A 16,362-nucleotide genomic window follows, 5' to 3' on the forward strand; every position below is an offset into this window, starting at 1 on the left:
GAGCTGTTGCTATCTCTTTAGCGAGTTGAGGCAGTGGTGGGTGCGTGCTGGTCAGATAAGAGAGCAGGATGGTACAGTACGAGATACGGATGACGTTAAAAGGAGCTTATGATGCGGTGGGAGTGAGTGTACCGGTGTCCTTGGCCAAAGTTGAGAGCACACGGAAGCCTGAACTTGGCACACACTCCTTACTCATTTCCTCCGCTGGAAACAGAGGAAGCAAAGACTCCCTCCTGGACACACTGTGGCACAGCGCTGCCTGTAGATCACACCTGGCTGATACCCAACTCGAGATAAGGTCACAGCTTACATGCATATGTCTGTGTGATGATGAATCCAACAGGAGAATGTGCATAAAAGGTACATTCAAAAAGTTAGAGTTAAAACTTTCAGCTGCTTGCCAGGAACTGCCCACCTCTGTGACCTTTCACACAGTGACACACCACATCGACTCATGCGTTTATTCTATTTTACTGTCTTGCCGGGCCGTAGCTCAGAATACATTCACCCTCTGCTTTTGTGTCGTTAGAGCACCATACTGCGTCAGAGCTTCGCCACAAAGCCGGTGGTGATGAGAGGAGCTCAGAGAGCTGTTTTAATTTCAACCTCCAGGCTCTGTTAACAGGATGGATGTCCTTTACGTCCAGTCCCAACCCCCTTCTGGTTGCTTTGTCACCGTTGTCATGAGCTCCAGAGCCAGCCAGAGAGGAATCCCAGGAATCTTCTTTTCGGCTGACCTGGCTCTCATGCAGAGCCAAGAGGAGTAACGGTGACATTGTCCGAGAGGCAGAGGCCGCCGGCTCCTCTTTAATAGTGGATTTCAGCCCCTGAATCACGCATAAGAATAGTCTGTGGCCCCTTTAGTGCATGAGAAAAAACATTTATCCAAAACAGCCCATCACCGTGTAACTGACTCATTCAGCTTAGATAAACTTTGCAAACAGAAATGAACTGACATGGATGAATAACAGTTTACAGTAGAGAGAGAGAGAGAGAGAGAGAGAGAGAGAGAGAGAGAGAGAGAGAGAGAGAGAGAGAGAAAGAGAGAGAGAGGAGCAGCGTGTTAAACTCACCAGCAGTGACAGGGTTAACCCTACCCATATGGTGTACCAAGAGGTTTGGTCCAATGCTGCTGTGGGCCAACAGGAGAGGGAAGGCTGGGTGGGAGCAGAACAGAAGGGAGAGGACAGCAGGGCGGACAGTCTCTCCCAACACCTGCACCTGGTCACTTTGGTTCACGCTCAAACAACTCCCTTTAATAAACGATCCGTGGGCAGAACTCTCGTTCACATCACGGTGATGGTTGCGTAAACTTTTTGGAAAGAAAGGAACAAACGTTCAGGGATCACTTGAATTAAAAAAAAAAAAAAAAATGTGTTGCCTGGAAGAAAAGCCGTCGGCTAACAGCGACTGATTCGGCAGCTTTTTCCCCTCTCTCTCTCTCTCTCTCTCTCTCTCTCTCTCTCTCTTTTTTCTCTCTCTCTCTCTCTCTCTCTCTCTTTCTCCCTCAAGAGGAATTTGCAAACCTATCGGATTGTTTAATTCCTGCGCAGCGTTTCTGAGAGATTTTCCAATCCAGCTCCGAGGCACATAAACGCGGGGAACGCAGCGGTGACATCCCGCAAGTTTCCTTTTCCCTCTGGATCTCGGAGGCGTAGCGGGCATCGAACAAAGTCAGAAAGCAAAAGGTAAGACATTTAACTTTTAACTCGTGTTTGGTTACTCTGTCTGAATGGTAGGTGGCTATGAAGTAGTACTCACATTTGTTCGGCTCCTATTTCTGGATGTTGCGTTAACAGGTAAGTGCGCACCCCTCCTCGGGGAAAGGGAACTAGGTTATTGGAATCCTATAATTATTTTTTTTTTTAAAGGGAAAGCCTTCATTATTACAGCTGAAGTTTAATCTGTCACCGTCCAGCACAGAAACCAGTGGAAATATCATTCAAATGCCTCAAAGTAAAATCAGGCCATCAAACATGGAGCCCCACAGGCACATTATTGTGCTTTACATCCTGATTAGTGCTTTTTCGATATTTTCAAGGTTTCTCAATGAGAATACTCTTACACTAAAACCTTATTTTATTTATCTATCCTCATTTAAATTATAGTAGATGAAATACAGTAAGTTGGACATTTAAAAAAAATCAACAAGCCATTTTGCCCTTTTTTGTTCTTTCTTTAAAATAATATTGAAATAGGGATTTATAAATGTGTCTGTGGTGTCCATAGTCCTATATGCTCATTTTACTATGATTAGTTGACTGATTGGTGTCTATGTTTATTCATTATTTATGTGATGTAATTCAGTGATGTTTTAATCTCAAAATGACAAATATACCTGTGACTTTTTGTGACATAAACTGTGTATCCATATCATTTCTGATGTCCCATCTCATGGTACTATTAACAGTGACTATACAGGGTTTGATAGAAGGAATAGGGATCAAGGAACCCTGATGAGCAGATATATGGCAAATGTGTGATTATGCCGGGAAGCCTGCAAGGCGTTCCCCGTGGCTTCTGTTTTTCATCGCTAAATGTTCGGCGTGCCAGTCGTTTCAGTTTCATCAGACTGTTCTTACTTTTCATGACAACATATTTTTTATATAACGCGTCACACATAAATGAATGCCTTGTTGTGAAACATAATGTATTAATGTGTTTTGTGAAATCTCTAGTTTTTCACCCTGAATATCTCTCCCTAAAAGCCTTAATCTCGAGGCTTGTAGCATGTGCCCATGGGGGCCTTGGCTACATGAGAAAAGGAAAAGCCCGTGGGATGGCTTATAGCCCGAGCAAAGCACACCTTCAGGGAGACAATTTAATGGATGTTGTGGACTCAGCTTTTAGTATTCATAATTTATATGGGATCCTCTCCAGCAAAGTGCAGATGCATAATGAATGCTTGAGTTAAGGTCTTAACAGTTAGACTACGTCTCAACACCCCTAAACTGTCAGAAATGGTTTCAGCGAGGACTACCTGCTTCTTTGAACTGTCATGTATTTCACTCGTCAACTCCTGGAAAGTACGTCGATATGCTTTGTTGAAAGACTCAGCGAGAGACAGAGGGAATCACTGATGGGCATCGGGCTCTTGTTTAATTCAGTTTTTCCTCAGGAAAATGTGGGTGAATTATAAATTAAAGAAGATATAATATGTTCAAGAAAATGTACAAGATGAGAAGACTTTAAACTTCTTTTTGAGACTTTTTCCATGTGACTGTGCTTGCAAATACCATTATACAGTCTTAACACACACCTCACTACATTTACACCTTAAATAAGTAATGGGGCTGTCATAGTTTCCAGTGCAAGTGTGAAGATTTGGACGTTGTTCTCTCCTGCCAAACTATACGACTCGCTGCAGGCCAAACTTCTGATCAGAGAGATCAGAGAGAGAGAGAGAGAGAGTCGGTCTCCTGCCTGTCCTTGCTTCTTTTTCTGTCTCCATATTTCTCTTGGGGCACTCTATAATAATAATAGTTCATTCCTCTTTCTTTTTTTCGTCCAGATTTAGATCTCTGTGGGCTACCTGCATGACCGTTACCATGACAGCATCTGGAGCCCAACTCCTCCTGCTGGCCTTATGTGTTTACAGAGGCTCGGGCCTGCAGCAGTCTGCTCCGCGGATTCGCCTCTCCTTCAAAGGTGAGCTCCTACAGATTAACTAAAACTCCTCTGACAGCAGGGCTTGTCTTAATGGTTTCTTTCACTTGTTTGGCTTCTCCCACTAAGTCACTGAGCGCGCACAGCAAACTCGCGCACACGCCTGCGGTTATGCTTCCTCTTATGAACATATGTAAAGAACGTATTTCCTGCCACATGTCAAACAGTGCAACACTGAAAACAAAAGGTGGATATTACGTGTGGTTGGTTACTGGTAGTGCCCTTTGACAGAGTTTCTCCCCACACCCTGAAACCCAAACGCACTAAAGACTGACCTGTCATTTCTTCTTTGTTTTTGATGTCTGACATGATGACACAAGAAGGAAACACCTGAAATTTGATCACAAGAGCTAGAATGATATTGTAGAGCTGGGATGTTTTGGCCGCGAGGCTTAAATTCAAGATGGGTGTGGATAGTGGTTTTAAAACCCTTTTTTAAATTTTTTTTATAGGCATTTGGGATTTTCCCGTGTTGTCTCCTTGTCCTCATTAACTGTAACAGCAGAGATTCATGTTACAAAAACGTGGATGACGCCTTTGATCAAAACAATGCTGGATGATTACACTTATCTTTGCATCTCTATCATGTCGCCACTTCAAGTGCACCTGCACATGTGAACGTGCACACACACGCGTCACACCTGAAGTACCTGTAGGTAGGAATTACTGTGGTGTGAATGGGATTTATAGCATTCTTTAGAGCTTTCATGTGGGGGGAGAGTCTAAATGTTCTGCTCGCAGGTCCAGGCGGCGTCGACGTGTTTGCCGTCTTACCTTCAACTGCACTGATTCAATGAGAAAACATGTCTGATTTTGCACGATGGCAACGAGAGACATCTGACGCAGATTAGAGGCGAGCTAATCATGAGATCTGTGGTTGATATCTGGGACTTGGAGTCTACATGCAGTGCAGAGACTGAAAACAGCTGTCTTCATTGGGTTCGTGGCTGTCGTATAAGGCGTCGGTTCCATTTGAGGCTCGAGAGAGTGATTAAGGTGCATTTTTACATGACCTTTAACACAAATCCACTTGCAGTAAACAGCTTATACACGCCAGTGTGTTGTTTTGTTTTGCAGCAGGGTGCACAAAGTGGTAGTCTGACTAATAACACAAGTTTGGTCTTGACCTTGATCGTGGTCCTTCCCAGTTTAAGATACAGGAATTCACATCCGCACAGAGCTCTCCATGACAAATGTATGTACGGGTGCTTGTTTAGAGCAGCAGAGAGGTGCTGAATTATTAGTTTCTTGGTTAGATTTTTGAAGATAAAGCAGCCACATTCACAGACCTCAGCCACCCCTCCCCCTAATACCAAAGAAAAAAAAAAGTTGGATTTACTTCCAAACTGTTTTCTCCCACTCCAAGGATTTATTGTTCATTGTTTGTGACACCGAGTCCCTTTGTTCCCGGAGGCGCCTGTGGAGGAGGATTTGGGGGCGGCTGGAGGACATGTGACTCTTCTGAGCGAATGAGCCGGCCTGATTGACAACCGGGGGGAGGAGGGGGGGGTACAGGAGGCCCGCAGAGGATAGAGATCTCAGACTGTTTCCTCCGTCGCTGGGAAGTCGTGTCAGTTATACGCACTTCAAAGGGACTGGCCGGGTCTGGTTTGATATAATTAGTCAGCACTGCTAGAGAGCAAAACGTGCAGAGTAATTGAAGCCATGTTTTAGAAGGTTCATGCCCTCTCAGTGCTGTCACCAGTGTGTTCATACTTGAGATTTGCCCGGTACTAAACGGCAGCGGTCATTAGAGCCTTAGTGACAATATGTAGTCCAGCTGTAACATGAGAGCTTATAGTGGCTTGTAGTAGCTTACGTGAATCGTATGTCCTTCCCAGTGTTTCCCTATCACTGTCAAAATGTTGTCAGGGGATAAGTGTTTGCTGAATGTTTACCAGATGATGGCAATGCATTGTTTGCTATTTTGGGAGCATGGAGACGTGTATAGGGGTGTGGTGTTTCTACATTTATCCCGTTCGGTGAATCCACCATGGGCCCCGGTGAGGCTCGGCCAGAGGCTTGTTATCCTGTGTTTACCTCTCGGGAACAGAACCGGACCGGAACGGCTCCATCTCGTGTCGTCCGGAGATCCGATTGCATAGCTTATTTTAGTTAGGCACCTTGGCTGCATCCTGTTAACATTGACCTCAAAAAGAAGGATGGCAGGCACTTTGATGTAAATAAAGATTGTGCTTCCTCCTGAATCCCTGTAAGCTGGCTTCTGAGGGTCTGTGGGAACATTTGTCAATATATAAGCCTGCTGTCTTTGACATGCCTCAGCTGTGTCCCAGTGTGAACACACATGGCGGTCAATATTGTACCCATGATGCCACAGATGCGTCTGTTGCTTGTTATGTGGATGGGAGAATGAAAAGAACTCTCATTCAGAGGTAGAGTGCAGCACGCAGTCCATTTGTCACGCAGGCGGATGCAAATTGTTCAATCAAAGCTTTCAGGAGAACAAAAAAAAAGGCGCAACACTTTCCACCGCAGCGTGTCTTAACAGGTTACGCTCTGCTAAACCCAATCCTGATCTTAAGAATTAGCTCTGAGTTCCACTGACCGTGTTTCCTAAGGGAGGTGCTTTTTCGTCTAACTCTGCAGGGCGTGTGGCGCCTTAAACTCAATCAGCCAGTCAGGACACATAAAATATTCAGATCTTAAAAGCAAATATGTTTCTTAAAATGCTCCAAGTTGGGTTATATTTAATCAGTGACACAAATTTTCCAGAAAAGAAGTGTGAGGCGTGTTGCTCAGGGGACCGTGGGTTCATCCAAGTCGGTAATGAAATATGTTAAAGGCATAAAGGGAATAATGCGACTAGATTTTGAGGGGTAACCTTTGCTCCCCCTGCTGTTGGTTTTCCAAATGGTGAAGATGGTGTGTTTTTTATTTTTTTTAACAAAGCAAAACTTTTCACACAGAACTGATGGACACAAGGGCAGCGCGGCCCTTCAGTTTCTCCTTCAACACCAGCGACTACCGCATCCTCCTGATGGATCAGGATCAGGGCCGTCTGTACCTGGGCAGCCGGGAGTACCTGGTGGCTCTGGACATGCACAATGTCAACAAGGAGCCACTCATAGTGCGTACAAACAATCGATTAGCCTTTTCAGAAACCCAGTCTGCTATTTGGTACGTGGCATTAAGTCTTTTTTTCCCCGAAAATACAGATCCACTGGCCAGCGTCTGCTAAGAGAAAGGGAGAATGTCAGATGACGGGAAAGGGAAAACAGGTGGGATCACGTATTCACATCCTGTTCTTTCAATAAAAAAAACAAACCGAGTCTCAAGACGGGACAATGACAACGAAGATGTTTGACTTGCATTTGTCTCGCTCCTCTTTGTCCAGGGTGAATGTGCCAACTTTGTGCGGTTGATAGAGCCGTGGAACCGGACCCACCTCTACACCTGTGGAACGGGGGCGTACCAGCCTATCTGCACATTCATCAACAGAGGCTGGAGGGCAGAGGTGAACACAGAGACAGTTCCAGTTCCCCGAGTGGGATTTACAGCAGACATCCCTCAGCAGTCGGCCTGGGAAGCGTTGTCCTAATAAATATTTCAGGACTACAAACTGGGACACTGATTTGTTTGTGATTTTCCCATACTCCCATGTCACGTTTTCAGCGGTCTATTTTTATGCTTACTTTCCCTGCAGGACTACCTGTTTAGGCTGGTTCCTGGGTATATGGATTCAGGGAAGGGAAAATGTTCCTACGATCCAAAACAGGAGAACATTGCAGTTCTGATCGGTAAGACGCGCTTCATTTTTAGAACAAAAAAACATTAAATCTGATCAAATTCCTTCCCCTGCAAAAAGTCTCACCTTTCTATTCTGTTATTTCCTCCCCCCCCCTGCAGATGGTAACCTCTATGCAGGGGTCCATATTGACTTCATGAGTACAGATGCTGCTCTGTTTAGGACCATGGGAGGGAGAACAGCTATCAGGACGGAGCAGTACGACTCCAGGTGGCTCAACGGTGAGTAAGTGTGGGTGTGAGGAGGTAAATGTTGTTGATTGCAGTTTATGGTTCCTCTCATATTATTTGACAACCACTTGCCTCAATCCTCTCTCCGCTTATCTGTTTTTACCCTCTAGATCCTGTGTTTGTTCAGATCCAGAAGATCCCTGACAGTGCAGAAAGGAACGACGACAAGCTTTACTTCTTTTTCCGAGAGAAGAGTCTAGACTCGAGCGGCGGCGCGAGCCCCAGCATTTTAGCCAGGGTGGGAAGAGTGTGTCTGGTGAGCCAAACCACGTCGCATGTGTAGTGGTAGTATATGCAGCTTACCTTGTGATATGGAGCGCACTGTGCTTATTGAGCTGTGACCTAATTTCCTTCCTGTCTAGAATGATGAAGGAGGCCAGAAGTCCCTGGTGAACCGCTGGACGACGTTCCTGAAGGCTCGCCTTATCTGTTCAGTGATAGGGGAAGATAGAGTGGAGACACGATTTGATGAACTACGTGAGGCCACAATATAATGACCGCTGAGTATAAACTGATAGCATTTTAATTGCAACTGCTTTTAAAGTTGAGTTATTGATTTTCTTCCAGGGGATGTGTTTATTCAGCCCACACAGGATGAGCGAAACCCGATGGTGTACGCTCTCTTCACTACAGCGGGGTGAGTTGTTTTTGGAGGCTTGTTTGATAAATTCACACCTCAACTGACTTCATAGAACTTTTTCTCACATTTTCTTTGGGATGATTCATGCTTTAATATCAGGGGATAGGGCGAAAGCTGCCTCCTACTTCTCCCTCTTAACATAACGGTCTGTTTCTGCTAAAGCTCTGTGTTCAAGGGCTCGGCAGTGTGCGTGTACTCAATGGCTGATATCCGCAATGTCTTCAATGGACCGTTTGCGCACAAACATGGCCATAACTACCAATGGACAGAGTACACTGGCAAGATTCCCTACCCACGGCCCGGGACGGTACGTTTCAGTCATGTTATCTCCCAAAGTGAAATCTAAATCTGCATCTAAAGAAAGACACCACATCATTGTCCCACTTCTTCCTTCTTCCCATCCAGTGTCCAGGAGGAACCTTCACTCCTGGTGTCCGTTCCTCCAAGAACTTTTCAGATGAGGCTGTGAATTTCATCCGAGCCCATCCCCTCATGATCCATCCAGTTTATCCCATCCACCGCCGCCCCCTGGTGGTGAGAACCGGCGTGGACTACCGATTCACTGCCCTGGTGGTGGATCAGGTGGATGCAGTGGACGGACGCTACGAGGTGCTCTTCCTGGGGACAGGTGGGACAGCTGCAGGACTCACGGCACTTGTCTGGTTTGAGGATTAGTTTGGCAAAAAAAGAAATGTAGGTCTTAAATATGATTTCTTTCACTTCTAGATCGAGGCACTGTCCAAAAAGTTATAGTTTTGCCGAAGGACCCAACTAGCATGGAGGAACTGACTCTAGAGGAAGTGGAGGTTTTCCGGGTATGTCTAAATATGTGGTCCTGAAAAGACAAAAATACTCTAATCTCAAAAGGGTTTTATTTTGATTTTGTTATTTATTGATTTACAGTCAAGAGCTCCAGTCAAAACAATGAAGATATCCTCTAAAAGAGTAAGCTAACTCTTCATACAGACAAATTCACATTTCAGTGCATTAACCAAACCACACAATCACACTTTTCGTTTCATTTATATTTTTGTCACGACAGCAACAGCTGTACGTGTCGTCAGATGCGGGGCTGACCCAGGTGTCGCTGCACCGCTGTGGTGTGTACGGCAGGGCCTGTTCTGACTGCTGTCTGGCTCGAGACCCCTACTGTGCCTGGGATGGAGACAGCTGCTCTGCTTTCACTCCGTCCACGAAGAGGTCAGGGGTGTCTCATATCTCCACAGTGCATTATTTTTTAACTATAAAGTGCTGTGTTGGTGTGTGCGTAAACGTAATTCTTAATGCTGATCTTTGTCTCAGGAGGAGCAGACGACAGGATGTCAAACATGGTGACCCACTGAGGCAGTGCAGGGGCTTTAACGCCAAAGGTGTGGCTTTATTTGTGTATTTTTCAGGCACACATCAAATTCTGTTTTGAGCAGTTGTCACCATCACTTCTCTCTCTGTCTGTGCAGTGGAGAAACGTCTAAGAGAGACGGTGCAGTTTGGGGTGGAGGGCAGCAGCACCTTCTTGGAGTGTCAGCCTCGCTCCCCTCAGGCCTCCGTCAAGTGGCTCTTCCAGAGGGAAGGAAAGAGGAAAGTGGTGAGGAAGAGCAGTTGCATTCTGGGAAATGTTAAAGGAATAGTTTGACATTTTGGGAAATTCGATTTGTATTCTTGCAGAAAGTTAAATGAGAATATTAAGATCATTCTTGTATCTGTCCCGCAAATATAAGTCTAAATGTAAGCTAACTTGCTACCGGCTGCAGCTTTATATTTTTTCAGGACAGATATGAGATATCAAATTTCTCATCTAATTCTCAGCAAGAACGTGAATAAATGTATTTATTAAAATCTAAATGGACTGCGTTTATAGAGTTATTTTCTAGTCTTAGCGACTACTCGTAGCACTTTACAACACAAGCCACCATCCACACATGCATTCATACCCTGGTGTCAGAGGCTACCATACAGCAGCGACAAACACTCAGCAACACTTTAACTTCCCTCTCTTAGACTCCTGCTGTTTCATTCCCTTTTGTGCAGCTCACCCGTGTGGGAGGTATTCTGAAGACCAACCATGGTATCCTGCTGAAGTCTCTCAACCAATCAGACGCGGGGCTCTACCACTGCCTCGCCACTGAGAACAACTTTAAACACACGGTGGTCCGTGTGGCGCTGCGCATCCTGGATCGAGACATCGTTTTAGCTCTCACTGCTCAAGATGAGGACGATGCGCCAAAGACTCTCCAAGCGGGACCTCACCAACAGTCGTCCATCGTCTCCACACCCTTCCCGCCTGAGATAAGACTGATTAACCAGTACTGCCAGTCCTACTGGGAGCAACTCAGTCCCAAACAGCAGCAGCAGCAGCAGCGCAAGCGCACCAGCCGGAGGCACACAGAGGGCCAGGACCAAGGCCTCGGCTAGAGGAAGGGACGGACGCTGTCCTACACTGGCCTGTGTGGACTTTTATGGTGGACTTTTATGTTTGACATGCATGTTTGTGTGTCACCTCTATTCATTAGGCAGGTGATGCTGTCATGCTGTCGCTAAAGTACTATATTTGTGGTTTTATAACTGTCGGCCTACAAAATACCATATTGTGTATATTTTACATGATCTGTGACCACTTCCCAAAGAATACCGTACATTTTTACATTTTCCATCTTTCAGCTATCAGCTTGTGTTAGTTTGACATATAAATCAACTTACAGACGTGACAGAAGAGTATTATGGCCAGGCATAAGAAATAACATACCAGAGGAAGAAGTTTTGTTTTTTTTCTTTTGCATTTTGAGAATAAACATCGAACTTTTGAAAATGAATCAAACTACTAGCGTCATCGCATATACTCAAATTTCAACTTTATTCTCATGATGAACTTCAAAAATATGCCTGACCCTAATATTTTTTCAAGATTGATCACCTATCGTAGGGATCATTTTAAACCTTAAAATTATTCAGGTGCTTGTGGAAAAAGCCCAGCATCAGCGCCTTGAGAATCACTGTGGAAGATCAACGTTTTTAGTGCAAAAAAACAACAAAAAAGTAATTTTCACAACATCCGTATTTGCTTATTATCTGTTTTCTAGGTTTGATTTTCCAACAATAAAACTTGCAAAAGCAGACATTTTCGTCAGCTGATCCTTAACTTTTGGATTGTCCTTGAGAGCACCAACAAAGATGCGTTTTCTAAACTAGACTGCTCGTTGAGATGGATCGCATATTCCATGTTTGTTTTGGATAATGGTATGTGATGTAAAGTAAATGCAGCACGTAGTTAATAGGCTTCAACATGCAGAACCACAGGTATGGTACTGTCAATTATCTTGAAACAAATGTAATATATTGATTGTGAATATAATATATATGGTCATTGGATTACTCTTGTATTGTATGAAGTTAATATGATGATAAAGGCATATGTTGCATGCATATGTGTTGTTTGCAAGTTGTACATTTTACTTGGTGTGTAATGATGTTTGTATGGTGTAAAGTTTTCTGTTAAGCTAATTCCATTGGGTTTTGTCATATAATGACTCCCCTACTGTCCTGTGCTCTAGTATGTGAGTGTTGAGGATATGTATAGCATACAGTGTTCTTCCAGTTATGCACTTTGTCGGTGTTGGTATTCGAGGGAATTTGGGATCTTTGCACAGATGTATGAGAAAATGAAAAAGGAACTTTTTTTTTTATGTCCAGTATGTTGTTATAAAACTGGGAATGGAACTGGCTCAGATTTAGTATTGGTTGTTGGTGTTCTGTCATATGCTGTATTCACAGACTTTAAAAAAATGCTCTTTTTAGAGGAAGCGTAAGGAACAAGATTTGTTTTCCAGTCAGCGCCACCATTCACCGTCATTGTAACACACTGCTGTCACTATGATGAACCTACACTGGAACGTTCGAACAAATATATAAACGTTTCAAAACTCTCTTAAACTTGTTTTCTTTCACTTTCAAGTCTTTTCTATTGAATTATTTGACCTCAAGTCACATTCCAGTTTTATTAGCAATTATTGTACTTGACATTCAACTTGTACCGCTGTTGCAATTAAGAGGTTTCCATAAGTTCAAAATCCACACAAACGTCAACATCAGTCATCCCATTCGTCGTCATCTTCGTCCTCATCTCCACCTTCATCTTCACTTTCATCTGAAAGAGAGGACAAATATAAAGATGTGTGGGTCCTTTTGGTTCCACTCTTACTTTATGTTGGGTGTAATTAATGTTCAAATATTTACCAGAGGAATGAATGGCTTTACTCCTCTTCTGCATGACCATCATGAGAGCACCAACGATGCCCTCATCTGACTCTGTATTTGTAGGTCCATCAGGACTGTCTATCACCTATAACACACAACAGAATTTAAACATGAACATCTGCTACAAACATCCAAACCAAATATTAATTGCAGTGTGTCAATCAAGACTGATCTGTTCTTATAATATATATAGCACATTTAAAATGCTTAAAGTTTGCTTTACATTTTTGAGCTTCTTCCCCAGTCGGATCTGATCCAGAAGAGCACCTCTGCCGGGTCCTTCTTCTCCGGATGCAGGGGCAGGTGGTGGCGGTGGTTTTGATTGGCCTCCAGGAAGAGGAGGAGGTGGGAAATGTGAAGAAATAGAGGTTTGGGGGAGTGGAGGGGGAGGAGGAGGAGGAGGAGGAGGCCCTCCACCTCCTCTGCTGGGTGCAGATGGAACAGGAGGAGGTGCGAAACCCATGGAGCGCTGCTGGCTAGGCGGCGGGGGAGGAGGCAGGTTGTGGGAGGAGATCGAAGGTGGGACATGAGAGGACTTTGGCGGTGAGGAGAAGTGAGAAGGTGCAGAGTGCGCAGGACCACCTCTGTTTGTTGCTGGAGGTGGGGGTGGCACTGCTACTCGTGCAGGAGGCGGGAGCCCTCGAGGTGAATGGCCTGGGACGGGAGGCAGGGGGCCGGAGCGGCCTCGCGGAGGTGGAGGGGTTGGAGCAGAGGAGCCCGGCACAGGAGGCAGAGGCCCTTGTCTGCCAGGTGGAGGTGGTGGAGGTCCGCCAGCTATAATGCAATGGAAGGAAACATGAAATGGAATGGAAGGAAACATGCATAGCAATTAAACTCAAGCTTTAGAAGATTAGCCTGTGGGGAGGAACAAAATGATGCAGTGCGAGTCTGACCTTGGTTCATCTCCCTTTTGACCACCTCCATGCCTCCAGACTCCTCGATGAAATTATAGATGAGCTGGGAGGTCTTTTCATCCTTCATCTGATCTTCGCTGATGCCGGCTTTGGAGAGCAGCTTCCACAGATCAGGGTCAACGTTGTTGGGATCCCAGCCGACATGACTAACATGCCTGACAGGAAGGAAATCAAAAGAGACACAGTTTCACAAACTCTGTCAAGCCGCATCCTCTCTAGATATTAACTAAACTTCACTGTGTGACATCAAGGCAACACATTCGTCGGCTGAAATGCTCACTTAAATCCACTGGGTGCCCCTATGTCTGCTTTGGAGAATTTGGGCCCCTTTTTCCCTTTCTTCTTATCCTTCTTCCCTTTGCCGATCAGAGATAAGGAAGCAGCAGGTGAAGGCGTGGAGCGGTAGCGGGAAGTATGGATGTCTGGGTTTTGGATGTCCACTGTGGTCATGTGAAGAGAACCAGGGGTGCCAGGTGATGCTTGGAGATACAGAGTACATGCAGGATGGTATGTCATTATTATTTCATTTCACGGATCATTGGTGGAGGGAAAGTTACAGTAGAAAAATGTTATGCACCTATTTCAGGGAGTCGAGGCATGGAACCTCTATCTACAGCAACAGAAAAAAAGAGGAGAGAAATACTTTTACTCTTCTAGTTTACTCTTATATCATATTATGTCGGATAAATTCAATCATTTAGTCATGAAGTTCATTGCTATCTTACCACTCGGCGGCGGGGGGCGCTGTTTCCTATCTGTCAACAACAAGGAGGTGAGAGAAACCATTTTGAGACACATACACACCATAATAAAATATGTATTCACTTAAAAATACCTTTAAAACATTTACCTTGAATCTGGGTGTAAGAAATTATTGATCAACTATAATTTGTCGATTTTGTAGCAGTATCTATACTCTGAGAATGTATTCCAGTTTCTGTTTAATGGAAATATCAACAGTATTAAAGGATTTACTTGTAAAATATTTCAGAGTTTGGCAGAACAAAAATCAACTTAAATTTAAGTATTTTCTTTCTAGGATCATATAGCAAACAAAATGTGCCCGATAACATATACAAAATATGAAAATGGTAATGGATGATTATATTAATTTATTATTATTATTGGTATATAATTCTACTCATTACAGTGGTCTCTGTGACCTCACTGACCCTGACGGTTGTGTCTCTGGTTGATTTTATCCCCCACAGCATTCTGGAAGGCTTCTGCTTCCTGCTGCTGGGCAAAGTTCAGTCCGACTTGACAGTCCTGCGTCGCGTGAGGAACGAACAAGGAATGTTTATTATGAACAGTGGGCTATACTTTAAAAACGTGTGACCTACTGCTAGTTTTAACGGAAATAACTGCAGTGCATCAAATTATAACCCGACAGTAACTTAGAGGGAGAGGTCAAATGAGGGCGTGCTTACGTCCGCAGTGAAGGTATGAAAGTACGGCTTCGGAGAGGAGTAAACAATCTGGTTGTAGATCTCCTGCTCCCAAACCTGCTTCCCTGTCTGTGGAGAAACATGGTAAACATTTCAGTCCTTCAACAATGCTCATGTAAGATGCGAGTAATCTGGTGCTATAGTTTGTTTAGTAACTCTGTCTCTCTCTCACACACACACACACACACACAGTGATTTGAATGACAGTCTAATATGGGCCTAAAAAGTCCAATGCAGCCTTTTAATTGGACTCAAATGGCAGACTTTATTACCTTCAAATCAAACATCCGTATGAAGTAGGAGCGCTGCATGTTGTCTTTGATGAAGCACACCACTCCAGTGTGCTGCAAGCTCCACATGGATGGACTGTGAGGCAGAGCCATGAACAGCTGTGCTACTGCAGCGGCCATGGACTGATGAAACACACAGAGACAAAACAAAAACACTTTTCGGCAAAGATGGGGAACCTTGCGAGCGCTTTATTGCACTTCACATGCAAATATGCAGTTTTGTGGTGAGGATTCACTTCCCCCGTCTGCTTTCATTTGTTAAGTTTAAGTGTGGTGCTCTAAATTCCATCACCCGTCATGATATTCTGTTGTTAACACGTCTGTTGGCAGAATGCGAGTCTCAGTTGCTTAAAGAAAGTCTGGAACAAAGCAACTTCTGCTCTACTGTAAGACTAAACCTACAGTGTCTAATTCTGACACCAGGAAATGGTTCAGCCACCATTTCCTGTTACAGCTACCTCTTTTATTTTTGATGACCTAATGTCAGAAATTCATTTTAAACTGCTTTGGCATGAACATACAGTAGATTCTTAAACAGTTGAAATTTAAATGTACCTGATTATATATAAAATAATAAAAAGTAAGTAAATAAACTATCAAAAAGCAGCTAATGTCAAAGTCTCAGCGCAGCGTTCAACAGTCAACTGTGCTCATTTAAATTCAGGATATGATGTTTAACCACCAAGAGAGAGCGAGAGCGAGAGGTTTTCAGGGCTGAGACTATTTACCTTATTAAATAGCAACCAGAATAACCTGTATTACTTTGGAGGCCTTGTATTTTCTCTTTTACAACAAACTCTTCCAGAACAAGTCGGAACAAATACGGCAGGTTATTATCCCCCATGGTAGGCAATCCCCCCCCCGTCCACCCCCGCAAGTCAGCTCAGAACTTACAGCACATCTTCTGCCCAGCAGCTCCTCCAACTGCTCATTCTCCTGCGAATTCAGCAGTGAGCTCCGGACGCTGTCCAGTTTAGCTTTAGATCCACGGCTCATGGTCCTCTAATATATCTCCCAGTTTATTTTTAATTCATGTGTTCCAGCATGTGAAAAGGCGTCCTCGCTGCGCTGTCAGAATACTGAGCTCTACAGTCAAGGAAGTTTCTCTTCTGTGTTCTGCGCACACATCAGCTGAAAGCAGGAAACAGACTAACCGC

The 16,362-nt window shown here is 44.3% G+C and overlaps 2 protein-coding genes across 2 annotated transcripts; one reads left to right on the forward strand and one right to left on the reverse strand.

Annotated features, from left to right (window-relative positions):
- Nucleotides 1-813: 813 nt before the first annotated feature.
- On the forward strand, nucleotides 814-12,222 carry LOC142957373 (semaphorin-3F-like). Its single transcript, XM_076099157.1, has 18 exons — nucleotides 814-1,688; nucleotides 3,512-3,648; nucleotides 6,594-6,754; nucleotides 6,843-6,905; nucleotides 7,022-7,141; nucleotides 7,331-7,424; nucleotides 7,534-7,653; nucleotides 7,773-7,918; nucleotides 8,025-8,139; nucleotides 8,230-8,299; nucleotides 8,465-8,609; nucleotides 8,708-8,930; nucleotides 9,029-9,117; nucleotides 9,206-9,247; nucleotides 9,345-9,502; nucleotides 9,605-9,672; nucleotides 9,760-9,887; nucleotides 10,331-12,222. Exons 2-18 carry the CDS (start codon nucleotides 3,537-3,539, stop codon nucleotides 10,712-10,714), a joined length of 2,238 nt encoding a protein of 745 aa, XP_075955272.1. The 5' UTR covers nucleotides 814-1,688; nucleotides 3,512-3,536; the 3' UTR covers nucleotides 10,715-12,222.
- Nucleotides 12,223-12,280: 58 nt separating this feature from the next.
- On the reverse strand, nucleotides 12,281-16,324 carry LOC142957382 (actin nucleation-promoting factor WAS-like). The gene is made up of 11 exons (XM_076099179.1): nucleotides 16,100-16,324; nucleotides 15,188-15,328; nucleotides 14,898-14,984; nucleotides 14,640-14,736; nucleotides 14,193-14,222; nucleotides 14,045-14,077; nucleotides 13,748-13,946; nucleotides 13,447-13,622; nucleotides 12,777-13,327; nucleotides 12,533-12,638; nucleotides 12,281-12,443 (listed from the first exon to the last, which is right to left on the reverse strand). The coding sequence occupies exons 1-11, from the start codon at nucleotides 16,199-16,201 to the stop codon at nucleotides 12,385-12,387; spliced, it is 1,581 nt and encodes a 526-aa protein (XP_075955294.1). The 5' UTR covers nucleotides 16,202-16,324; the 3' UTR covers nucleotides 12,281-12,384.
- Between the last annotated feature and the right edge of the window lie 38 nt (nucleotides 16,325-16,362).

Source organism: Anarhichas minor, unplaced genomic scaffold (assembly GCF_050575085.1).
Source record: "Anarhichas minor isolate MPS153535 unplaced genomic scaffold, ASM5057508v1 ptg000003l, whole genome shotgun sequence".
Lineage (NCBI taxonomy): Eukaryota > Metazoa > Chordata > Actinopteri > Perciformes > Anarhichadidae > Anarhichas > Anarhichas minor.